Raw genomic sequence first — 25311 nt, 5'->3', positions numbered from 1 at the left:
TATAGAGAGAGAGCGAGAGAGAGAGAGATATTTGACTTACAGGCTCACAATCATCTGGATTGAAGTCAGAGCATTTTGGTGTGATCTTCTCTGTCACAAACAAGCCATTCATTTCACTGCAGGAAATATTCTCACAATTGTAATGTTTCACTTCTCCAACCTAAAAGAAAAAAGGAAACATGCTTCATGAGGACTGAAGAACAGAGAAGGTTTGTTGACTGGTGAAATAGATGGACATAGAAAAGTTTGTGAATGTTTTAATATATACCTGGAGAGTATGTGTGGTGTTGTCCGGTGCAGTATAAATGCAGCTGATTTGCTTGCATGTTCCACAGCACTCTCCTTCTTGTTCTACACGCTCAAAGCCCTTGGAAAATCAAAAGAGTACTAGATTGTAGTAAATTCATCAAATTGAACTTGATCTTTTGAGACACTTGATGTACAGACTGTAACTACCAGAACTCAAAACTTCCTCCTCAGTCCCAAAGGGCTTTACTAGAAGTTCAGGCAAGTTCAGAATTTATAATATAAATCTATCCTAATGTTTCATATTATAATAATAAGCATCAATTGTAATTATTACCTCAGCACAAGGTGAACAGACTTTATTTACACATGCCACAGAATGTAGTTGGGTCTGTGGGTCTTTATCCATTTGGCAGTAACACTCCAAACAAGGCTCCGTAGGGATTTTAACTCCAGGCTAAAAAGTGAAAGTGAACCCATCATTATAGAAAAGTTTATGGATTTAGATAAAGATTACACATTCTTCTGGATTCCTTTTTTAACAGTGAAAAGCATATAATGTAATGTGATATAAATATGATATTTTTGACATTTCCTGTTTGTTAATGTTACAGTTAGCATGAACATATGAACCCAGCAGCTCACCTGGTACTCAGTGTTATTGTGCACACATACATCTTTGGGCACTGAATACAAAAAAAATACAGTCAGAAATTGTTTAGAAAGTTAAAGAGCTTTAATGTAATTAATTAGCAACTGTTGTAGTAGTATACTTTGAAGTTTAATAGTAGTTGTCTGGGTATGAAATTAGAGACTTACCACATGGTGGACAGCAACTGTCCTCAGGTATCTCTGCTGCTAACTCATATCCCACATCACATTTCATAGAACACTGGCTGGTATCACACACTGAATAGGCAGAGGAGGCATTATGTAAGCATTATGTAAATTATTCTGAAATGTTTTATTGGATTTTACACGTTTACAGCTGGTTCTAATTCGATGTGGTTACACATTCAGATAAAATGTGCTTTGAAACCTTTATTTCACACAGTCTGAATGTCTACTTTGGGGAAGTTTCCTACAGATATTCAACTAGATTTCCCCCCCCCATCCAAAATTGGATGATGAAATTCTATAATGAAATGAAGCCTGGAATTTTGGAAGAGGACTTTGGAGAACTACACTGCTTCTGACACTGGCACCCACTTTCAAGAAAACATTTTTAACTGGACATGGAGATTGAATATGAAGTTCACAGTATGATTTTCAAATCTATTCCTTTACATTAACATTACGCTGCATTAATTTACTATTAAGATTTTAGAAAATAATTAGCTATTGATCAGAATTTTTCCCTGTATTTGTGGCCTAAATGATATTTCAGGAAAGTTGAGTTGAAGGTTGTGTTGTAATCTGAAAACCTTTAATTGATAAATCATGCACAGTTAGATCAGAAATTTGTACTAGGACAGTAAATGAGGTCAGTTTTGTTATCATGTTTATTTAATTTAGTCTGTTTAGCTCTCTGATTGTCATTGTACTTGATTACTCACCACAGGTTGGACAGCAGTTTTCAATGATGCTTTTGTATTCGTGGCCACAGGGCTCTATGGTTGGACAATTCATAGGCTCTTGAACAACACCAAAGCTCTCAGTGGAGCATTTGTATGTTGTGCAGTTCACGATCCATGTATCTCCTGGCTATAGCAGAGGAAGTAAGGTAAAGATATGGGTATAATATGGGGTAGAATGTATTCAAATGCAGTTTTTACTTTGACTGAATGAGTAAATTATCTGTATACAGCCATTTTTTTTGCAGTAGTGTAATGGTTAAGCTCTGCTTTTTACACATGTGTAAGGGGGTAGGGGCAGGACTAGAGTTAAAGGCACAATATGCAATTTTCGTGGCTAGAGGGCACGTATTCAAAATAAACAAATAGACAAAGGCGTAGTTTGATGACGCCGTGACTGAGTGTGGAATCATGGGAGTTGTTGTCTTCATCCCCACAGCCGATGCAATCCGACGGGACTCGGGTAGAAATCATGTTCATGGATGAGCTAATGATTTATTAACGTAGTAAAATGAAGCAGGGTGAGACTGAAAGTCGTCGAAGCGAAACGAGGCCGCTGAACGAGCGTGATACATGGCTCGAAGCAGCGGACCTTTTATTATGCCACAGTCGACCGCTTCCGCTCCTTCCGGTCGTGCGTATGTGGGGGGGGGGGGGAAGCAGCTCTGTTTTATCATACTAGGTACATTTGAAAGTTCTGTTATAATGCTACTCTGTGCGGTCGTCACCGGTCTATGAAAACGCACAACATATTAAAGCGTGTTTGGTGTTTCGGAAATCGAGGGGTTATGACGTCATGGGCAGGCGACACAATGACACTATGGACACGGTCCGTGTCACTAGTTAAAATTGCTTATTTCTCTGGATTTAAACATTCTTCGAAACATTTGGGATAATGTAAGTACACAAGTCAGCAAAATATATAACACTGTTCTAGTGGTTTTTGGATATTTAAATAAAAAAATCTTACATATTGTGCCTTTAAGTTCACATTCCTGGAAAATGTCATGTGAATGGTTTTGCTGCTACTGCTAAAAGAGACATACCTGTCTTGGTAATCCATCGGGGCCAAAGCAATCTATATGTGGGGAATGGAAAAGATACAATTTTGGCTTCAAGACACATTATTTATAACAAATATAGAGTAAATGAAGTAATATCGCTTACCACAAGTAGGTGTGCACTGATCTGTTGTTGAACTAACTAGATATGTGTTGTCAGGACAGTAACAACCTTCCATGAATATTTGATGGTCAGTTTGGCTTTGGTCTTCCACAAACATCTCATTGTATCTGGTTGTAAGTCAAGCACATGTGGCATTAAAGTTATTAATGCAGTGAAATTTGGACAATACAGTATTACATTTACACTTATGGAAATTAATGATATAGAGAGTGGTTACCTTGTACTGCAGGTTCTTTCAACTTTAGGCCCACATGCCTTGAAGACTTTGTGATCAGCACATTTGTATGCTATTAACCAAAGACAATCAAGCGATTTAGGATACAGTCAGAAAAAGATGCATCACTGTGTTACTGTAGGTTCATTCGGTTTTCTTACCGCATAGCCCGTTGAGGTCAGCTGAGTCTCTCCAGTCCACACATATAGACTGCTGGCCGCATAGCTGTGCATAGGCCTCTACACTGGCACAGGCCATGGAGTCATTTTTCTTGTAGCACACATCATATTTACATGCCTCATAGTAGCTTTCATAGGGAACGATGTTATGACAGCTCTTGAACAAACTGAACAAAATGCAAAAGTTTAGGGAGAAAACATAAACTGAAGCATATCATGGTTCAACAAAAAAGATAATCGTCATAAAAACTATCTTTGAAATCTCTTTTTAATTTGTTATAGGTAAAGTGTGTAATTTTTGTGCAACTTGATGTATCAAATGGAATTGCAGTCCGAGTGGACTGGACAGAGTAACACTGGCTCAACCAATGGTGTTTTGGGTGCAACTACCTGAATGCAGAACAGTGGCAGATAGAGGGGGTGTTTAAATATTTTTGCAATTCTATTTGGTGCTGTTAGTGGAGGAGAAATTCCAGATTTCACCTTGAAGGGTTTCTGAAAATTTACTAAGTGATTGTTGTGGGCTTAGCCTTACTCGCTCTTGATGACCTCACAGATTTGTGCTGTGCAGGTAGGAAGAGGTTCGCTTGGATGTGGTGGAGGGGTTTCACATTCTGGGGAGTCCGCCCACAATGCTGCCATTTGCTCACATGACTGGTCAGTTGTTCCATCGGGACGTCTGCAGTCATTTGTGGCATCATTGTCACAAACACCTAAAAATATTGACAGAATTTCAAAATTTTAATTGACAAAGTCTAGACATGCCAATAAAATTGTAAATCTGTGAAAGTTGTTGCATTGTCTCACAGAAGAAATTCTCTTTATCATTGTTATAGTCATTGCAGCAAGGGCACCACACTGTACTCACCGCACTGTCCCTCTGTATTACCATGGAAGTAGGTGAACGGGAGATTGATCTCAAAGCCTTGATGACTGACTAAAATCTCAGCTTTGATTTCCTTAATGTTCAAAATCACTGTCATGCCCGAGGTAGTAATGCTGAAATCTTCATTCAAGAAAGTTGGGACCTTAACAGCATCATTGACGTAAACCTGTAGGCAACAAGGGGTTTTGAGTTGTAATGAACCTTAGATTACTTTTTTGCAGTGTTTTAGTGTATATATCTAATGCTAAGCTAGCAGTGTTAAGTGATATTAGCATTGAAAATTTATTAAGTTGTCATGTTCTGGATTTTACAGTGTGTCAAGAATATGTTAATGTTTGTGATCAAATTTGTCTGAAATAGTCCTGACTTACCTGTATCTCTTTACTGTTACTTGCTAGCTTGATTTCATAGGATTTGTACTTCACAGTCACATACTCTGGACAAGCAAAATTATTTGTAACATCGCAATAATAGTTTTTAACATGGACACTGATATTGTATCTTGGAATGATTTCTCGGACCAACACATAGTCACAATTTCCTTGGAAAACATAATATTTTCCATCAAACGTATTGTAATGAGGGTCACCCCAGCCACTGCATCGACCTGTTTTTCAGAAAACAAGTTAAACCAAGGTAAATTAGAATACAAGGACAGTGTTACTTATCAATTTCCTGCCGCATGGTTTAAAGTTTAAACTCACATAGACACTCGTACTTAGTGCAGCAGCCATTGTTATAATAAACCTTCTCAGGTTTAAGTCCGTTGACACATGTAGGTATGACAGAATCAGCTGGATCACACTGTACAGGGCTTGTAGTAACATTCCCATTTATGCAGTTTTTAGTGGTACATCCCTCATTCCATGTCTCTCCATTCTGTTAAAGATTCAAATAATATTGCAGTTCAATTGTCACTTAGAATAACATTATTTAGGAAAATATAAATTGTACATGACAAGTGCCTTTTTTAACCTTTCTGTTGACATCGGTACAGTCATTTGGAACAGTTGAAATTGGAACTGTGGTAGTCTGAGGACATGGTTTCTGTGTAATTTCACTAACACAATTGGAGTTGCAGTAAGCGAAGTAGCACCAGCCTGCTTTATCAGTTTTGTTGTAAATGATTGACTCTATAGTTAGAATAATAGAATGTGCATAATTAATGTCAATTGTTCATGCTTTTATCAAATTCTCAAATCAAAAAACTATAGGAGAAAGTTAAAAATTGCATGTACTACTTACCAGGTGGGAAAGTTTGATTTGCAAATGTACAGTGACAGATCGTTGTGATGACAATTTGAGGTGATGCAGCATGTGTTGTTTCAGGTGGTGATTCTGTATATACAGGGAACTTAGTTGATGGCATTTCTGTCACTGTAGGTGTTACTGTCAAAACTGTTGATGTAACAATGGTTGGAGTAATTGTTGATGGTGTCAAAGAAGTTTCTGTTCCTGTCGGAGGTAGTATTTCTGTAGATGATGGTGCAGCAGTAAGAGCAGTAGTAGAAACTTCTGGTGATGTTGGTGTCTGTGTACCAGCAGTTGTAGTAGCTGTGGATGGTGTTTCTGTTCCTGTGGGAGGAGGGGTTTCTGTGGATGAAGTAGGAGCAGTAACAGCAGTAGTAGAAACTCCTGGTGATGTAGGTGTCGTTGGACCAGCAGTTGTTGTTGCTGTTGATGGCGTTTCTGTTCGTGTTGGAGGTGGTGTTTCTGTGATTAGTGTTTCAGCAGTAACAGCAGTAGTAGAAATTTCTGGTGATGTTAGTGTTGCTGTGCCAGCAGTTGTAGTAACTGTGGATGGTGTTTCAGTTCCTGTGGTAGGTGGAGTTTCTGTAGATGGAGTAGGAGTAGTAACAGCAGTAGTAGAAACTCCTGGAGATGTAGGTGTCGTTGGACCCGCAGTTGTTGTTGCTGTCGATGGCGTTTCTGTTCGTGTTGGAGGGGGTGTTTCTGTAGATGGAATAGGAGCAGTAACAGCAGGAGTAGAAACTCCTGGTGATGTAGGTGTCGTTGGACCCGCAGTTGTTGTTGCTGTCGATGGCGTTTCTGTTCGTGTTGGAGGGGGTGTTTCTGTAGATGGAATAGGAGCAGTAACAGCAGGAGTAGAAACTCCTGGTGATGTAGGTGTCGTTGGACCCGCAGTTGTTGTTGCTGTCGATGGCGTTTCTGTTCGTGTTGGAGGGGGTGTTTCTGTAGATGGAATAGGAGCAGTAACAGCAGGAGTAGAAACTCCTGGTGATGTAGGTGTCGTTGGACCCGCAGTTGTTGTTGCTGTCGATGGCGTTTCTGTTCGTGTTGGAGGGGGTGTTTCTGTAGATGGAATAGGAGCAGTAACAGCAGGAGTAGAAACTCCTGGTGATGTAGGTGTCGTTGGACCCGCAGTTGTTGTTGCTGTCGATGGCGTTTCTGTTCGTGTTGGAGGGGGTGTTTCTGTAGATGGAATAGGAGCAGTAACAGCAGGAGTAGAAACTCCTGGTGATGTAGGTGTCGTTGGACCCGCAGTTGTTGTTGCTGTCGATGGCGTTTCTGTTCGTGTTGGAGGGGGTGTTTCTGTAGATGGAATAGGAGCAGTAACAGCAGGAGTAGAAACTCCTGGTGATGTAGGTGTCGTTGGACCCGCAGTTGTTGTTGCTGTCGATGGCGTTTCTGTTCGTGTTGGAGGGGGTGTTTCTGTAGATGGAATAGGAGCAGTAACAGCAGGAGTAGAAACTCCTGGTGATGTAGGTGTCGTTGGACCCGCAGTTGTTGTTGCTGTCGATGGCGTTTCTGTTCGTGTTGGAGGGGGTGTTTCTGTAGATGGAATAGGAGCAGTAACAGCAGGAGTAGAAACTCCTGGTGATGTAGGTGTCGTTGGACCCGCAGTTGTTGTTGCTGTCGATGGCGTTTCTGTTCGTGTTGGAGGGGGTGTTTCTGTAGATGGAATAGGAGCAGTAACAGCAGGAGTAGAAACTCCTGGTGATGTAGGTGTCGTTGGACCCGCAGTTGTTGTTGCTGTCGATGGCGTTTCTGTTCGTGTTGGAGGGGGTGTTTCTGTAGATGGAATAGGAGCAGTAACAGCAGGAGTAGAAACTCCTGGTGATGTAGGTGTCGTTGGACCCGCAGTTGTTGTTGCTGTCGATGGCGTTTCTGTTCGTGTTGGAGGGGGTGTTTCTGTAGATGGAATAGGAGCAGTAACAGCAGGAGTAGAAACTCCTGGTGATGTAGGTGTCGTTGGACCCGCAGTTGTTGTTGCTGTCGATGGCGTTTCTGTTCGTGTTGGAGGGGGTGTTTCTGTAGATGGAATAGGAGCAGTAACAGCAGGAGTAGAAACTCCTGGTGATGTAGGTGTCGTTGGACCCGCAGTTGTTGTTGCTGTCGATGGCGTTTCTGTTCGTGTTGGAGGGGGTGTTTCTGTAGATGGAATAGGAGCAGTAACAGCAGGAGTAGAAACTCCTGGTGATGTAGGTGTCGTTGGACCCGCAGTTGTTGTTGCTGTCGATGGCGTTTCTGTTCGTGTTGGAGGGGGTGTTTCTGTAGATGGAATAGGAGCAGTAACAGCAGGAGTAGAAACTCCTGGTGATGTAGGTGTCGTTGGACCCGCAGTTGTTGTTGCTGTCGATGGCGTTTCTGTTCGTGTTGGAGGGGGTGTTTCTGTAGATGGAATAGGAGCAGTAACAGCAGGAGTAGAAACTCCTGGTGATGTAGGTGTCGTTGGACCCGCAGTTGTTGTTGCTGTCGATGGCGTTTCTGTTCGTGTTGGAGGGGGTGTTTCTGTAGATGGAATAGGAGCAGTAACAGCAGGAGTAGAAACTCCTGGTGATGTAGGTGTCGTTGGACCCGCAGTTGTTGTTGCTGTCGATGGCGTTTCTGTTCGTGTTGGAGGGGGTGTTTCTGTAGATGGAATAGGAGCAGTAACAGCAGGAGTAGAAACTCCTGGTGATGTAGGTGTCGTTGGACCCGCAGTTGTTGTTGCTGTCGATGGCGTTTCTGTTCGTGTTGGAGGGGGTGTTTCTGTAGATGGAATAGGAGCAGTAACAGCAGGAGTAGAAACTCCTGGTGATGTAGGTGTCGTTGGACCCGCAGTTGTTGTTGCTGTCGATGGCGTTTCTGTTCGTGTTGGAGGGGGTGTTTCTGTAGATGGAATAGGAGCAGTAACAGCAGGAGTAGAAACTCCTGGTGATGTAGGTGTCGTTGGACCCGCAGTTGTTGTTGCTGTCGATGGCGTTTCTGTTCGTGTTGGAGGGGGTGTTTCTGTAGATGGAATAGGAGCAGTAACAGCAGGAGTAGAAACTCCTGGTGATGTAGGTGTCGTTGGACCCGCAGTTGTTGTTGCTGTCGATGGCGTTTCTGTTCGTGTTGGAGGGGGTGTTTCTGTAGATGGAATAGGAGCAGTAACAGCAGGAGTAGAAACTCCTGGTGATGTAGGTGTCGTTGGACCCGCAGTTGTTGTTGCTGTCGATGGCGTTTCTGTTCGTGTTGGAGGGGGTGTTTCTGTAGATGGAATAGGAGCAGTAACAGCAGGAGTAGAAACTCCTGGTGATGTAGGTGTCGTTGGACCCGCAGTTGTTGTTGCTGTCGATGGCGTTTCTGTTCGTGTTGGAGGGGGTGTTTCTGTAGATGGAATAGGAGCAGTAACAGCAGGAGTAGAAACTCCTGGTGATGTAGGTGTCGTTGGACCCGCAGTTGTTGTTGCTGTCGATGGCGTTTCTGTTCGTGTTGGAGGGGGTGTTTCTGTAGATGGAATAGGAGCAGTAACAGCAGGAGTAGAAACTCCTGGTGATGTAGGTGTCGTTGGACCCGCAGTTGTTGTTGCTGTCGATGGCGTTTCTGTTCGTGTTGGAGGGGGTGTTTCTGTAGATGGAATAGGAGCAGTAACAGCAGGAGTAGAAACTCCTGGTGATGTAGGTGTCGTTGGACCCGCAGTTGTTGTTGCTGTCGATGGCGTTTCTGTTCGTGTTGGAGGGGGTGTTTCTGTAGATGGAATAGGAGCAGTAACAGCAGGAGTAGAAACTCCTGGTGATGTAGGTGTCGTTGGACCCGCAGTTGTTGTTGCTGTCGATGGCGTTTCTGTTCGTGTTGGAGGGGGTGTTTCTGTAGATGGAATAGGAGCAGTAACAGCAGGAGTAGAAACTCCTGGTGATGTAGGTGTCGTTGGACCCGCAGTTGTTGTTGCTGTCGATGGCGTTTCTGTTCGTGTTGGAGGGGGTGTTTCTGTAGATGGAATAGGAGCAGTAACAGCAGGAGTAGAAACTCCTGGTGATGTAGGTGTCGTTGGACCCGCAGTTGTTGTTGCTGTCGATGGCGTTTCTGTTCGTGTTGGAGGGGGTGTTTCTGTAGATGGAATAGGAGCAGTAACAGCAGGAGTAGAAACTCCTGGTGATGTAGGTGTCGTTGGACCCGCAGTTGTTGTTGCTGTCGATGGCGTTTCTGTTCGTGTTGGAGGGGGTGTTTCTGTAGATGGAATAGGAGCAGTAACAGCAGGAGTAGAAACTCCTGGTGATGTAGGTGTCGTTGGACCCGCAGTTGTTGTTGCTGTCGATGGCGTTTCTGTTCGTGTTGGAGGGGGTGTTTCTGTAGATGGAATAGGAGCAGTAACAGCAGGAGTAGAAACTCCTGGTGATGTAGGTGTCGTTGGACCCGCAGTTGTTGTTGCTGTCGATGGCGTTTCTGTTCGTGTTGGAGGGGGTGTTTCTGTAGATGGAATAGGAGCAGTAACAGCAGGAGTAGAAACTCCTGGTGATGTAGGTGTCGTTGGACCCGCAGTTGTTGTTGCTGTCGATGGCGTTTCTGTTCGTGTTGGAGGGGGTGTTTCTGTAGATGGAATAGGAGCAGTAACAGCAGGAGTAGAAACTCCTGGTGATGTAGGTGTCGTTGGACCCGCAGTTGTTGTTGCTGTCGATGGCGTTTCTGTTCGTGTTGGAGGTGGTGTTTCTGTGATTGGTGTTTCTGTAGTAACAGCAGTAGTAGAAATTTCTGGTGATGTTGGTGTTGGTGTACCAGGAGCTGTAGTAGATATGGGTGGTGTTTCAGTTCCTGTGGGAGGTGGTGTTTCTGTAGATGGAGTAGGAGCAGTAACAGCAGTAGTAGAAATTTCTGCTGATGTTGGTGTACCAACAGTTGTAGTTGCTGTTGATGGCGTTTCTGTTCGTGCTGGAGGTGGTGTTTCTGTGATTGGTGTTTCTGTAGTAACAGCAGTAGTAGAAATTTCTGCTGATGTTGGTGTACCAACAGTTGTAGTTGCTGTTGATGGCGTTTCTGTTCGTGCTGGAGGTGGTGTTTCTGTGATTGGTGTTTCTGTAGTAACAGCAGTAGTAGAAATTTCTGCTGATGTTGGTGTACCAACAGTTGTAGTTGCTGTTGATGGCGTTTCTGTTCGTGTTGGAGGTGGTGTTTCTGTAGATGGAGTAGGAGCAGTAACAGCAGTAGTAGAAATTTCTGCTGATGTTGGTGTACCAACAGTTGTAGTTGCCGTTGATGGCGTTTCTGTTCGTGTTGGAGGTGGTGTTTCTGTGATTGGTGTTTCAGCAGTTACAGCAGTGGTAGAAATTTCTGGTGATGTTGGTGTTGCTGTACCAGCAGTTGTAGTAGCTGTGGATGGTGTTTCTGTTCCTGTGGTAGGTGGTGTTTCTGTAGATGGAGTAGGAGCAGTAACAGCAGTAGTAGAAACTCCTTGTGATGTAGGTGTTGTTGGACCAGCAGTTGTTGTTGATGGCGTTTCTCTTCCTGTGGTAGGTGGTGTTTCTCTAGATGGAGTAGGAGCAGTAAAAGCAGTAGTAGAAATTTCTGGTGATGTTGGTGTTGGTGTACCAGCAGTTGTAGTAGCTGTGAATGGTGTTTCAGTTCCTGTGGGAGGTGGTGTTTCTGTAGATGGAGTAGGAGCAGTAACAGCAGTAGTAGAAACTCCTGGTGATGTTGGTGTTTCTGTACCAGCAGTTGTAGTAGCTGTGGATGGTGTTTCTGTTCCTGTGGTAGGTGGTGTTTCTGTAGATGGAGTAGGAGCAGTAACAGCAGTAGTAGAAACTCCTGGTGATGTTGGTGTTTCTGTACCAGCAGTTGTAGTAGCTGTGGATGGTGTTTCTGTTCCTGTGGTAGGTGGTGTTTCTGTAGATGGAGTAGGAGCAGTAACAGCAGTAGTAGAAACTCCTGGTGATGTTGGTGTTTCTGTACCAGCAGTTGTAGTAGCTGTGGATGGTGTTTCTGTTCCTGTGGTAGGTGGTGTTTCTGTAGATGGAGTAGGAGCAGTAACAGCAGTAGTAGAAACTCCTGGTGATGTTGGTGTTTCTGTACCAGCAGTTGTAGTAGCTGTGGATGGTGTTTCTGTTCCTGTGGTAGGTGGTGTTTCTGTAGATGGAGTAGGAGCAGTAACAGCAGTAGTAGAAACTCCTGGTGATGTTGGTGTTTCTGTACCAGCAGTTGTAGTAGCTGTGGATGGTGTTTCTGTTCCTGTGGTAGGTGGTGTTTCTGTAGATGGAGTAGGAGCAGTAACAGCAGTAGTAGAAACTCCTGGTGATGTTGGTGTTTCTGTACCAGCAGTTGTAGTAGCTGTGGATGGTGTTTCTGTTCCTGTGGTAGGTGGTGTTTCTGTAGATGGAGTAGGAACAGTAACAGCAGTAGTAGAAACTCCTTGTGATGTAGGTGTTGTTGGACCAGCAGTTGTTGTTGATGGCGTTTCTCTTCCTGTGGTAGGTGGTGTTTCTGTAGATGGAGTAGGAGCAGTAACAGCAGTAGTAGAAATTTCTGGTGATGTTGGTGTTGGTGTACCAGCAGTTGTAGGTGCTGGTGATGGTGGTTCAGTTCCTGTGGGAGGTGGTGTTTCTGTAGATGGAGTAGGAGCAGTAACAGCAGTAGTAGAAATTTGGGGTAATGTTGGAATTGGTGTACCAGCAGTTGTAGTAGCTGTTAATGGTGTTTCGGTTCCTGTGGGAGGTGGTGTTTCAGTAGATGTAGTAGGAGCAGTAACAGCAGTAGTAGAAACTCCTTGTGATGTAGGTGTCGGTGGACCAGCAGTTGTAGTGGCCGTTGATGGCGTTTCTCTTCGTGTTGTAGGTGGTGTTTCTGTGACTGGTGTTTCAGCCGTAACAGTAGTAGTCGAAATTTCTGGTGATGTTGGTGTTGGTGTACCAGCAGTTGTAGTAGCTGTGGATGGTGTTTCGGTTCCTGTGGGAGGTGGTGTTTCTGTAGATGGAGTAGGAGCAGTAACAGCAGTAGTAGAAACTCCTTGTGATGTAGGTGTCGGTGGACCAGCAGTTGTTGTTGCCGTTGATGGTGTTTCTGTTTGTGTCGGAGGTAGTGTTTCTGCAGTTACAGCAGTAGTAGTAATTTCTGGTGATGTTGGTGTACCAGCAGTTGTAGTAGCTGTGGAAGGTGTTTCGGTTCCTGTGGGAGGTGGTGTTTCTGTAGATCGTCTTTCAGCAGTAGTAGAAATTTCTGGTGATGTTGGTGTTGGTGTACCTGCAGTTGTAGTAGCTGTGGATGGTATTTCGGTGTTTCTGTTCCTGTGGGAGGTGGTGTTTCTGTAGATCGTCTTTCAGCAGTAGTAGAAATTTCTGGTGATGTTGGTGTTGGTGTACCTGCAGTTGTAGTAGCTGTGGATGGTATTTCGGTGTTTCTGTTCCTGTGGGAGGTGGTGTTTCTGTAGATCGTCTTTCAGCAGTAGTAGAAATTTCTGGTGATGTTGGTGTTGGTGTACCTGCAGTTGTAGTAGCTGTGGATGGTATTTCGGTGTTTCTGTTCCTGTGGGAGGTGGTGTTTCTGTAGATCGTCTTTCAGCAGTAGTAGAAATTTCTGGTGATGTTGGTGTTGGTGTACCTGCAGTTGTAGTAGCTGTGGATGGTATTTCGGTGTTTCTGTTCCTGTGGGAGGTGGTGTTTCTGTAGATCGTCTTTCAGCAGTAGTAGAAATTTCTGGTGATGTTGGTGTTGGTGTACCTGCAGTTGTAGTAGCTGTGGATGGTATTTCGGTGTTTCTGTTCCTGTGGGAGGTGGTGTTTCTGTAGATCGTCTTTCAGCAGTAGTAGAAATTTCTGGTGATGTTGGTGTTGGTGTACCTGCAGTTGTAGTAGCTGTGGATGGTATTTCGGTGTTTCTGTTCCTGTGGGAGGTGGTGTTTCTGTAGATCGTCTTTCAGCAGTAGTAGAAATTTCTGGTGATGTTGGTGTTGGTGTACCTGCAGTTGTAGTAGCTGTGGATGGTATTTCGGTGTTTCTGTTCCTGTGGGAGGTGGTGTTTCTGTAGATGGAGTAGGAGCAGTAACAGCAGTAGTAGAAATTTGGGGTAATGTTGGAATTGGTGTACCAGCAGTTGTAGTAGCTGTTAATGGTGTTTCTGTTCCTGTGGGAGGTGGTGTTTCTGTATATGGAGTTGGAGCAGTAACAGCAGTAGTAGAAACTCCTGGTGATGTAGGTGTCGGTGGACCAGCAGTTGTCGTTGCTGTTGATGGCGTTTCTGTTTGTGTTGGAGGTGGTGTTTCTGTGATTGGTGTTTCAGCAGTAGTAGAAATTTCTGGTGATGTTGGTGTTGGTGTACCAGCAGTTGTAGTAAATGTGGATGGTGTTTCTGTTCCTGTGGGAGGTTGTGTTTCTGTAGATGGTGTTGGAGCAGTAACAGCAGTAGTAGAAACTCCTGGTGATGTTTGACCAGCAGGTATAAGTGTTGATGGCATTTCTGGCGTTGTTAGCGTTACTGTCATAGGTGTCGAGGTGGAAGTCTTTGTAACTGTTATTATAATTGTTGTTTTAGTAGTTTGTGGTGGAGTTGTGAAAGTGAATGGCGTGGTTGTTGTCATGCATTTGTTAATATTTCTTATTATCATGCCGTTGAAACCACACACAGCCGTAAAACATGTGCCATTCCCATCTGTGGTATCGTACACCACTTGTCCAGTAGTGTATATCTTCCCATCATAGGTACACAGAGAAAGACATTCTGCCTCTGTAACACATTTCCTTGTGTCCTCCCTCAGAAATGGCCTTTCTAAAGGGCACTGAGGAAAACACCCTAGGGTAATAATAAATGGCAAGAATGAATAAACAAGAAAGAAATTTCAATTGATTCAGTGTTTCTTGAATCTAAAGAAAAATTATTAACATATTAATAATTAACATCATAATATTCTCTGTGGTTTGGACTACATTTACCCAATAAATGATTTAAAGATTATTTCATACCCTCTAGAAGAGGAATTTGATTAGAACAAGTTCCTGATGGGTTTCTGCAAGTTTTCATGCAGGTGGATCCACAGGTTTTATAGTGCCATTCACATTCATCTGGAGGGTTGTTGTAGTAGTCACAGAATAAAGCTGCAAGAACAATCACTTCAGTCAGCAGTATGACAATGTTTATATGTGGTCAAATAATAGAGGATAATGACAAAATACACTTTTTTCTGCTTAAATCTGTAGTCTTCTGAGTTGCACATTTTATGTAGATCTGGATATGGAGAATTCTGACTGCATTGAACACAATTTATAACAGTACTTGGACTTACGACATATGCTTGGGCTTCGCCATGCCACACAAGCTCCTTTTTTACGGCATTCGGCAGCGTAAGCTGCCACTGCCGTACAGAAACAATCACAGTCACCCCCACTGTCACATGCACAGGTGTCCCTTACACAGGCATCATAGTATGGGCCAGAATCCACCTAGAGACAAGAAATAATTTAAATATACCTTTCAGAAGACCACAAACTTTCTGAATGCACAAGGATTATAATTTTTACTCACACGTGAATGGCAGTCTGTAAAGACAGGGCTTGTGATGATGCTGCATTGTTTGATAGCCCAGGCACTCCGATGTGGATTTTTTTCACATGGATTCATCAAGTTGCTCACTTCTGGACAGCTGGGATTCACCTTCCAGCTGTTTCCAAATGCCACTGCATCAGTGACCTCTTCTCCATCATGCTTCACAAAGTCATTGTTCGCATTACCGTCAAAGTTTCCACACAGTCCACACACCTTGCCCTGCCATAGAGATCATGTGGGAGTTAAGGTAAGTGGATGAACACAAAGGTGTAGAGAATGGTTTTGTGATTTGTGCATGTAGGGGTAATGCTTACCTTAAATTTGGGATGGAGTTGGAGCATCAGACTCGTCTTATTGTCCCAGATTAAGTTCAAAAGACCTTTGACCTCTATGACATTGTATATTCCAGCAGTATGGATTTGATATAGGTAATCAGTGCCATTGCTTTCAACAACTTTGATCCCATTCTCCTCTGATAAAATCATCTTGTATCTCTGCAGGATTTGAATAGTCAGTGACATACAATTATCCTTATCCCCAAACAATGTCTGCATAAATATATTATTATATTCCAGATTTTAACATACTTTTAAACTATGCTCAAGATGACTCCGAGTTATGAAATAAACTCACCCCAAAGAAAAGATTGATGGATTTGGAGCAAATGGTGCCGCTGGTGCCACAGGGGATGTTCTCTGTGACCAGGCGTAGAAAATATGAACCCTGTTCATTATTGCAGTTATCCTAAAGGGGTTGCACATGAATTGTGTGTCAGACCAGAATATTTATTTATTTTTTACTAGGTAAGAAGCCAAATTTGAAGAAAAACATACATGGGCTAAGATGTGTTCACAGTCTCCAAGGAAAGTATATTTCTTGCCATCAAAAGTCATGAAATGACCTTCACCATAGATGGTACAGGTGCCATAACACTCATTATCTGTACAAGTCCACATCCCATTTGTGCATGTGCTGAAATATAGACAACAATTCAGAGATTAACCCTTTAAGGTTATATGTTTCTTACCCCTCATTTTCAGTGAGACTGTAAAGTAGGAATCTTGTAATGTTTTTCAAATTACTTATTTTTTGGGGGATGGAGAAAAAACGTAGTGCATAGGTTGTGATGGTATAGCTGTAATTTCTTTCTTACTACTATCAATGCTTCTTGCTGCTATCAATGCTAGCTCACCAGGTGTTACAGTCCTCTTGAACTTGCTCTCCAGGTGAATAGCTGAGTCCGTTGTGGACACAGGGGCAGTTTGTCCTCTCCACACACCCACCTTTTCCATCAGCCAGAAGGTCATCTGGACACATACACCCCGATACACACCCTGTACTCACCTATAGATAAAACAAACCAAGAAGGACCAGCATTGGTAACCCTTGCTATGATTTTACAAAATCCTTTTGTGGCAAAAAATACAATAACTGCTGGAAAACTGCTAAGTAATGTTTTTGTCTTTTCCCCATCCAAACTCACGCAGTTGTTTAGGTCTTGGTTCTGACAGGTCCTCTGACATTCTGTCCCTTTTGTTCCAGGTTCATAATTTGAGCATTTGAAGAAGACCATTGGAGCCACACAGTCTAAAAACAGTCACATGTATGAGAAGTGGGAAACTTCCACACTGATGACTCAAGTTTGGAATTTGACAAGCGCAATTTCAGAATTAAGTTCCAACTTACCTTCTTGACTGGAGCAGTGCAATTTTCCAAGGGTACAGGTGCTATAATATGACAAAACAGTGCAAATCAGGTGTTACTTATGGTTGTCAAGACAAGAGTTATCATTTAGGATAACTCATTGTTCTAACAACAATGCATTGGCTATGGAATGAGGAACTCATACCATGCAACACCGTCTATGTTGGATGTTCCCGATGGTTCTATGACCTGGTTGCCTTTGTAACAAGGACACTGGTGGGCAGGCACACAACTGCCGTCTTCATTAAGATAGGTTCCCTCAGAACAGACGCAGTCGTCTACAGGTGTGAAGGACCCTGGGCAGGTGTTACTTGGTTCACTGAGAGAGCGGCAGGTACTGCCACAGCTGGACACACCATAGGAGTACTTCATGTTTTCTAAACACTCAGATGCTGTGCATAGATAAACACATTTTTCTTATGACTCATTGTTTCATTTTATTCCAAATCTGCAGAATGTAATTCAAATGCATTAATTCTATTGAACTCTACAAGCAAGTATTCTCACCACAGGGGTCAGAATCCATCCAGCCCTGGAGAATGACTCCTCTGGCAGCACAGGCGTGGGCATAGTTGGACACGGCCGCACACATACACTTCCTAATATCTGCACATTTGCAGGTGTCATAGACACACCACTGCAGAGGATGAAACCCAGATGCAATTATATGTAATTCATACATATATACAGTTAATTTTAAAAGAGAAGAGTGTAAAAATACTCACTTGGTAGAAAATCTCAGGACATATTTCTGAATGACATGCGGAAAAGACTCCGCTGTTGTTTGTAAGACGGGAACACCAGTCTTTAGCAAGTTTCTCTGAATGGAAAGAATAAAGAGAGTTCTGTAATGTTTGCAAGTTAAATAATTGCATATATTAATTACTTATCTATTTATTTATGTATTTATTTAAATGTTTGTAGTACTGTGTACCTGTGTCCATACTCAAGCTACAGGGGTTGTCAAATGTGTTTTCAAGATCTGGACAACTGTATGGGTTTTTCTTCCAGAAGTTGACAAATGTTATTGGTGTGCCCTCTATGATACCAGACTCTGTTTTGAAGTCATCTGATTGTACATCATTATAGTTTCCACATAGACCTGAAAGAAGAAAGGTGTAGAATTAAAAATTCAATGCCTGTAATTCATTCACTATGCACTGATGCATTTTTGAAAGGTATTTTTTTCATTATAAAGGAGTCATATATGTACATTTTAAATCATTATATTGTAGCAATTTTATAAATCTTACATTTTTGCTCTTTCCTTCTTCACTAGCAATATATATATATATATATATATATATATATATATATATATCCTGTAACAGTCAGCAAACCCTGGACTGTTGAGATGCTGCTGGCAAACACTTATGTGCTAAAAAAGGAAAAACATTTTCAATTGGCAATAAATAAAACAGTCAATTTAATTCAGTGAAATTGGCGATTTTTTTTATTGTAAAAAATATTGCCCCAAACACTTTGTCACATACCTGGTCGCACTGATTCCCAGGAGGAAGTGTAACGTCCTCGCAGGATTCAGTTGGTGTGGAAACCTTCCAGGTGGCTGGGCCTGAGAAGGATTTATTTAGTTTGTCAAACATCATACTGAAATTATGTATGCATTTTGTCTGGCATTCAAAAGAAGATCTAAAGCAAACGTTCATGACGTCATTTGATTGAAACGTCAGGTTTACCGCTTTCAGGGATATCGTCATTCTTGTTGCCGTTGTAGTTTCCACAGAGTCCACAGGTCTGACCTTGGTACTTCTCTGCAAGTTCAATCTAGGAAACATCATATAACAAGATACTGTCAGCAATACAAATAAAATTGATTTTCTCAAAGCGAATCTATCCTAATGTTTATTTATGGCTAAAATATATGACAGTGCAAACACACTTAATAAAATCAACACTGAGCTGTCAGAAACGTCTGCAAAACCTGTTGGTTCACTATGGCTTATTTAGACAATTCATATTTGCTTTGTGATTTGTAGAACTGATGTCCTGTTTGATGTTTAATTTTCCTAGTCTTACTTGTGTGCAAACAAATATGATAGCTTAAAGGGTGTGTGTGATTTCGTTATAGGGTTATGGATCAATCATGACACATACTAAACAAGAAACTGCACTGGAATTCTCCTGCACTTTATCAGGTTTGCTTTGTTTTGTTTTTACTGCTATCAACAGATTTAATCAAATCAGTTTTACAGTTTTCTTTTGAACCCTTATCTGGCTTGTTGTATCACAGATTCATCACAAGTATTACAATAACCACATTTAAACATCAAGATTTGATTCAATCATACCAATATAGAGTTGTCTTCTTCCCAGAAGACAGTCATTCCATATCTGGAGACTTTAATACTTGTTGGGGTTCCTTCAATTTTAATTCCATTCTGATTGATTGGAATCGACACCCTTTAAGAGGAAGTGTTACACATTTCAACCAAACATGTTTGCGTATTTTAAGATATAGTCATATAATTGAGTAACTGTCATCATTAAGATTTTAAGTTACATTTTTATAAATGTAGAATAATTTTCACCATATTTAATTTTAGAAGCACTAATATTCTGTTGTTTCTCAATTTAATATAAGTTTAAAAAAGGTTGATGCTAGAATATATCAGGTACAAATGAGATAAAAATCAACTCACGCTTGATCATCCATGGTGATGTCGCCGTTAGTGATTTTGATGATTGTTCCCTCCAGCTTTATTGTGACTGTGCTAAAAGTGATTGAGCCATTCACAGTCTCTCTTTGCATTTGGATGTTAAAATCAGAAACCGTAATGTCACACATCACTGTCAGAACATAGTTGCATGTGTCTGGCACTTGAAAGAATTGACCATCAAAGGTCTTGAAGTGGAAATTTCCCCATGTGCTGCAGATCGTGGACTGATGATCAGGATTTGGTTGAACTAAACCAAGAGAGACAGTTTTTAAATATCTAATCTGTGATAAGTACTTTCAGTGAGCAAAGATACTCAATTTAGTTCCCTGAATGCTGAAGCTAACTGATGCTAAACATGCAGTTTAAATACTTGTTTAATACCTTTTGTTACCATCACAGTCGTCATTGGGAACACTAAATATAACAGACAAAAAGAAAAACTGTTTTAATTTTTTATGAAACACATTTGTTTGCAAAAGAAAAGAAAACTTTCCTTCTAAAAATGTTATAAGACGGATATAGATTCACAGTGTTACACAAGTCATATTTTCCCACTCAAAAATAATACACCTCAAAATGTCTTTGCTGTAATATTTATGAATATTTCTGAACATATTGTTACTGAACTTTGAACGTCCTAAATAGTGTTTTACAATTATAATGCGCAGACCACTTAAGCTTTTACTTTTACTTTATTCATAATTAGAAACTTGACTGAAAGAATGTTACATATTTTAAAGATTGAAATGATCAGTTCGTTCAGTTTTCTATTCCATAATTAGTGTTTCAATTGTCATTGACCTTACAACCACAGTTAAAATCTTGTAAGTTGGTTCATATAATTGTTTTATCATATTAAAGTTTATGATATTAAATTGGACATTTTTGTCATCTATGTTAAATTTTAATCAACAATTAGAATTTTTCAGCAAAATTTGTAAAAACAAAAAAAAAGTTACAAAATTTCAGGCAGAGTGAACTTTACTGTTATCAGTCTGTCTATATTTTTTTATTGATGAGAAATTTAAACTGAAATACTTTGATTAAATATATTTGAATTTACTTATACAAAAGGTTTTAGGTTTACTTCTTCTGATTGATCTGATGGTTCTTGGTCAGTACATCTCATATAATACATAACTACATAAAAAAATATTCACCTGTTGTTGTTGTTGGCGGCCAGGTTGTAAAGTCCATAGGATCCTTCATAACATCCCCATAATCCCCCAAGAAGCCTTTAACATAGAAAGAGGTTTTTAAATGATATTTTCAGTGTCATTTCAAGGATTTCAAAATTTTTTGCTTCTTTTTTTCAGTTTTATTCTGCTTACCTGCTTGTACCGACTGCAGCCCCATCAGCAGGATGACCCATCTCAGCATGCACATCTGGGACATCCTCACAGTCCCCATGGAGACAACATCCATCCTCAAGAGCTAATGCGAGTTATCTGTCAGCACTTGTCCTTTTATAATTGCTATTAGTTTGTTTGGAGGAATGTAGTTTGTGATCAGAGGGTGGACCCGTTGCTTGAATTTGGCCTTGGGCTTGGTAGATACTTGATGCAAACAAATATTTAATGTCTTCGTTGGTGATATTAAATAAACTGTATTTAAATGATGAGAAAGACGTTCGGCCACACAATGATTCATTATTCGCTTGTTTGAATTACAAGGATGTACAAGGATGTGGCTCTTGACTCGTCCCCAATGTGAAATATATTTGATTTAGCAATGTAATTTTTGTAATTGTCAAATTGTCTTTGAAAAAGTTACTAGCACTACTGAACGTTACTATTTTTGGCAAATTGGCAAAAGCAAATTCAGTCTTTCTGCTCAACTAATAACGTAATAGCTATCAGAATTAAAATGTCAATGAATCATGTTTAATGAGACGTTTATATTTTGGTGTTTATTAAAAAAATTATGAGAATGTATTAGTAAATATAGCTGCAAAAAATAAGTATGGAACCAAGCACACAAACTCCATAAATGTATTAATGTATTAAATATAGCATCCCTGGTAATTATTTTAATCTAGCAGGATTAAAATCCATAACTACAGGTATCATTCAGTGCTCTGTGACCAAAATAGGCATTCTGTGCTTACGTAATAAACTTGTTTTCAAGCTTAAAGTACCACCTTCATGTTTTGTTTAATTTTGATTAATTTTCAATTAAATTCAATTGAAGTTTATTTGTATAGCGCTTTTTACAATACAAATCGTTGCAAAGCAACTTTACAGAAAATTAAGTTTCTACAATATTTAGTAGTAGCTTATCAGTGATGACTGTCAGTTTATGTACATATGGCAGAAATGTACGGAAAAATCAATTAAAGACGTAATCAAACAGACGATGAACACTATTAACAGTAATTATTATATGATGCAATCAAACATATAGCAAAGTTGGTAGTTCTGTATGTTGTTTCAGGGTTGGCATCATCTGAGGTCCTCTGAGGGGTTTACATCATCTCTTCTCAGGTGTTCTGGATCCAGACTGAAGCTTGTGTAAATCCTAGTTACAAAAAACAGAGAAACAAATAGAGACATAATTAGCGTAGCTGCTGTTCCAAGCAAAATTTATTTGTTTAACCCAAGCTAAAGAATAATAATGCACATTTGATCAGATATAACTGCAGTACAAGATTATGAGATTCATTATTTGAATGTTTGGCCAAAGAGATGTGTCTTTAATCTAAATTTAAACAGAGAGAGTGTGTCTGAACCCCGAACGTTATCGGGAAGGCTATTCCAGAGTTTGGGAGCCAAATGCGAAAAAGCTCTACCTCCTTTAGTGGACCTTGCTATCCTAGGTACTACCAAAAGTCCAGAGTTTTGTGACCTTAGGGAGCGTGATGGATTGTAGTGTGGTAGAAGACTAGTTAGGTACGCAGGAGCTAAACCATTAAGGGCCTTGTAGGTAAGTAACAATATTTTGTAACTGATACGGTACTTAATAGGTAGCCAGTGCAGATACTGTAAAATTGGGGTAATATGATCATATTTTCTTGACTCTAGTTGATGCATTTTGGACTACCTGTAGCTTGTTTATTGAAGATGCAGGACAACCACCTAGCAGTGCATTACAATAGGCCAGTCTAGAGGTCATGAATGCATGAACTAACTTTTCTGCATCAGAAACAGGTAACATGTTTCGTAGCTTGGCAATGTTTCTAAGATGGAAGAATGCTGTTTTTGTACCATGGGAAATATGATTTTCAAAAGACAAGCTGCTATCTAATATAACACCCAGATTTTTGACTGTAGAGGAAGTAACAGTACATCCGTCTAGTTGCAAATTGTAATCCAAGAGATTCTGTGTACTGTTTTTTGCACAGTCTCTCTTTGCATTTGGATGTTAAAATCAGAAACCGTAATGTCACACATCACTGTCAGAACATAGTTGCATGTGTCTGGCACTTGAAAGAATTGACCATCAAAGGTCTTGAAGTGGAAATTTCCCCATGTGCTGCAGATCGTGGACTGATGATCAGGATTTGGTTGAACTAAACCAAGAGAGACAGTTTTTAAATATCTAATCTGTGATAAGTACTTTCAGTGAGCAAAGATACTCAATTTAGTTCCCTGAATGCTGAAGCTAACTGATGCTAAACATGCAGTTTAAATACTTGTTTAATACCTTTTGTTACCATCACAGTCGTCATTGGGAACACTAAATATAACAGACAAAAAGAAAAACTGTTTTAATTTTTTATGAAACACATTTGTTTGCAAAAGAAAAGAAAACTTTCCTTCTAAAAATGTTATAAGACGGATATAGATTCACAGTGTTACACAAGTCATATTTTCCCACTCAAAAATAATACACCTCAAAATGTCTTTGCTGTAATATTTATGAATATTTCTGAACATATTGTTACTGAACTTTGAACGTCCTAAATAGTGTTTTACAATTATAATGCGCAGACCACTTAAGCTTTTACTTTTACTTTATTCATAATTAGAAACTTGACTGAAAGAATGTTACATATTTTAAAGATTGAAATGATCAGTTCGTTCAGTTTTCTATTCCATAATTAGTGTTTCAATTGTCATTGACCTTACAACCACAGTTAAAATCTTGTAAGTTGGTTCATATAATTGTTTTATCATATTAAAGTTTATGATATTAAATTGGACATTTTTGTCATCTATGTTAAATTTTAATCAACAATTAGAATTTTTCAGCAAAATTTGTAAAAACAAAAAAAAAGTTACAAAATTTCAGGCAGAGTGAACTTTACTGTTATCAGTCTGTCTATATTTTTTTATTGATGAGAAATTTAAACTGAAATACTTTGATTAAATATATTTGAATTTACTTATACAAAAGGTTTTAGGTTTACTTCTTCTGATTGATCTGATGGTTCTTGGTCAGTACATCTCATATAATACATAACTACATAAAAAAATATTCACCTGTTGTTGTTGTTGGCGGCCAGGTTGTAAAGTCCATAGGATCCTTCATAACATCCCCATAATCCCCCAAGAAGCCTTTAACATAGAAAGAGGTTTTTAAATGATATTTTCAGTGTCATTTCAAGGATTTCAATGTTTTTTGCTTCTTTTTTTCAGTTTTATTCTGCTTACCTGCTTGTACCGACTGCAGCCCCATCAGCAGGATGACCCATCTCAGCATGCACATCTGGGACATCCTCACAGTCCCCATGGAGACAACATCCATCCTCAAGAGCTAATGCGAGTTATCTGTCAGCACTTGTCCTTTTATAATTGCTATTAGTTTGTTTGGAGGAATGTAGTTTGTGATCAGAGGGTGGACCCGTTGCTTGAATTTGGCCTTGGGCTTGGTAGATACTTGATGCAAACAAATATTTAATGTCTTCGTTGGTGATATTAAATAAACTGTATTTAAATGATGAGAAAGACGTTCGGCCACACAATGATTCATTATTCGCTTGTTTGAATTACAAGGATGTACAAGGATGTGGCTCTTGACTCGTCCCCAATGTGAAATATATTTGATTTAGCAATGTAATTTTTGTAATTGTCAAATTGTCTTTGAAAAAGTTGCTAGCACTACTGAACGTTACTATTTTTGGCAAATTGGCAAAAGCAAATTCAGTCTTTCTGCTCAACTAATAACGTAATAGCTATCAGAATTAAAATGTCAATGAATCATGTTTAATGAGACGTTTATATTTTGGTGTTTATTAAAAAAATATTGAGAATGTATTAGTAAATATAGCTGCAAAAAATAAGTATGGAACCAAGCACACAAACTCCATAAATGTATTAATGTATTAAATATAGCATCCCTGGTAATTATTTTAATCTAGCAGGATTAAAATCCATAACTACAGGTATCATTCAGTGCTCTGTGACCAAAATAGGCATTCTGTGCTTACGTAATAAACTTGTTTTCAAGCTTAAAGTACCACCTTCATGTTTTGTTTAATTTTGATTAATTTTCAATTAAATTCAATTGAAGTTTATTTGTATAGCGCTTTTTACAATACAAATCGTTGCAAAGCAACTTTACAGAAAATTAAGTTTCTACAATATTTAGTAGTAGCTTATCAGTGATGACTGTCAGTTTATGTACATATGGCAGAAATGTACGGAAAAATCAATTAAAGACGTAATCAAACAGACGATGAACACTATTAACAGTAATTATTATATGATGCAATCAAACATATAGCAAAGTTGGTAGTTCTGTATGTTGTTTCAGGGTTGGCATCATCTGAGGTCCTCTGAGGGGTTTACATCATCTCTTCTCAGGTGTTCTGGATCCAGACTGAAGCTTGTGTAAATCCTAGTTACAAAAAACAGAGAAACAAATAGAGACATAATTAGCGTAGCTGCTGTTCCAAGCAAAATTTATTTGTTTAACCCAAGCTAAAGAATAATAATGCACATTTGATCAGATATAACTGCAGTACAAGATTATGAGAT

General features: G+C 40.0%; 2 protein-coding genes across 2 annotated transcripts in view; both read right to left on the bottom strand.

The window, feature by feature from the left end:
* LOC107581843 (mucin-2-like) overlaps positions 1 to 20818 on the bottom strand; it is a 31064-nt gene extending 10246 nt beyond the window's left edge. The window contains exons 1-38 of the mRNA XM_016267517.1: positions 20725 to 20818; positions 20554 to 20628; positions 19775 to 19807; positions 19376 to 19640; positions 19025 to 19136; positions 18413 to 18500; positions 18209 to 18288; positions 18033 to 18093; positions 17650 to 17817; positions 17441 to 17535; positions 17223 to 17352; positions 16861 to 17107; positions 16698 to 16738; positions 16495 to 16598; positions 16204 to 16355; positions 15845 to 15983; positions 15645 to 15755; positions 15326 to 15505; positions 14991 to 15230; positions 14752 to 14908; positions 14432 to 14563; positions 14008 to 14261; positions 11194 to 12025; positions 8756 to 10269; positions 5530 to 5575; positions 5260 to 5417; positions 4989 to 5163; positions 4656 to 4891; positions 4267 to 4450; positions 3934 to 4111; positions 3381 to 3565; positions 3223 to 3292; positions 2988 to 3112; positions 2867 to 2898; positions 1803 to 1950; positions 1066 to 1155; positions 892 to 932; positions 643 to 703 (exon numbers count right to left, since the gene is read on the bottom strand). Coding sequence (XP_016123003.1) covers positions 643 to 703; positions 892 to 932; positions 1066 to 1155; positions 1803 to 1950; positions 2867 to 2898; positions 2988 to 3112; positions 3223 to 3292; positions 3381 to 3565; positions 3934 to 4111; positions 4267 to 4450; positions 4656 to 4891; positions 4989 to 5163; positions 5260 to 5417; positions 5530 to 5575; positions 8756 to 10269; positions 11194 to 12025; positions 14008 to 14261; positions 14432 to 14563; positions 14752 to 14908; positions 14991 to 15230; positions 15326 to 15505; positions 15645 to 15755; positions 15845 to 15983; positions 16204 to 16355; positions 16495 to 16598; positions 16698 to 16738; positions 16861 to 17107; positions 17223 to 17352; positions 17441 to 17535; positions 17650 to 17817; positions 18033 to 18093; positions 18209 to 18288; positions 18413 to 18500; positions 19025 to 19136; positions 19376 to 19640; positions 19775 to 19807; positions 20554 to 20628; positions 20725 to 20818 — 7033 coding nt within the window. The remainder of the gene's footprint in view (positions 1 to 642; positions 704 to 891; positions 933 to 1065; positions 1156 to 1802; positions 1951 to 2866; positions 2899 to 2987; positions 3113 to 3222; positions 3293 to 3380; positions 3566 to 3933; positions 4112 to 4266; positions 4451 to 4655; positions 4892 to 4988; positions 5164 to 5259; positions 5418 to 5529; positions 5576 to 8755; positions 10270 to 11193; positions 12026 to 14007; positions 14262 to 14431; positions 14564 to 14751; positions 14909 to 14990; positions 15231 to 15325; positions 15506 to 15644; positions 15756 to 15844; positions 15984 to 16203; positions 16356 to 16494; positions 16599 to 16697; positions 16739 to 16860; positions 17108 to 17222; positions 17353 to 17440; positions 17536 to 17649; positions 17818 to 18032; positions 18094 to 18208; positions 18289 to 18412; positions 18501 to 19024; positions 19137 to 19375; positions 19641 to 19774; positions 19808 to 20553; positions 20629 to 20724) is intronic.
* Positions 20819 to 21521: 703 nt separating this feature from the next.
* On the bottom strand, positions 21522 to 24072 carry LOC107581842 (mucin-5AC-like). Its single transcript, XM_016267516.1, has 5 exons — positions 23986 to 24072; positions 23815 to 23889; positions 23036 to 23068; positions 22720 to 22901; positions 21522 to 21533 (listed from the first exon to the last, which is right to left on the bottom strand). Exons 1-5 carry the CDS (start codon positions 24062 to 24064, stop codon positions 21522 to 21524), a joined length of 381 nt encoding a protein of 126 aa, XP_016123002.1. The 5' UTR covers positions 24065 to 24072.
* Between the last annotated feature and the right edge of the window lie 1239 nt (positions 24073 to 25311).

The sequence above is a fragment of the Sinocyclocheilus grahami genome, unplaced genomic scaffold, assembly GCF_001515645.1.
Source record: "Sinocyclocheilus grahami isolate Dianchi unplaced genomic scaffold, SAMN03320097.WGS_v1.1 scaffold38.1, whole genome shotgun sequence".
NCBI classification, from domain to species: domain Eukaryota; kingdom Metazoa; phylum Chordata; class Actinopteri; order Cypriniformes; family Cyprinidae; genus Sinocyclocheilus; species Sinocyclocheilus grahami.
The sequence above is the reverse complement of the archived record's forward strand: the minus strand, read 5'-3'. Positions and strand labels throughout refer to the sequence as shown.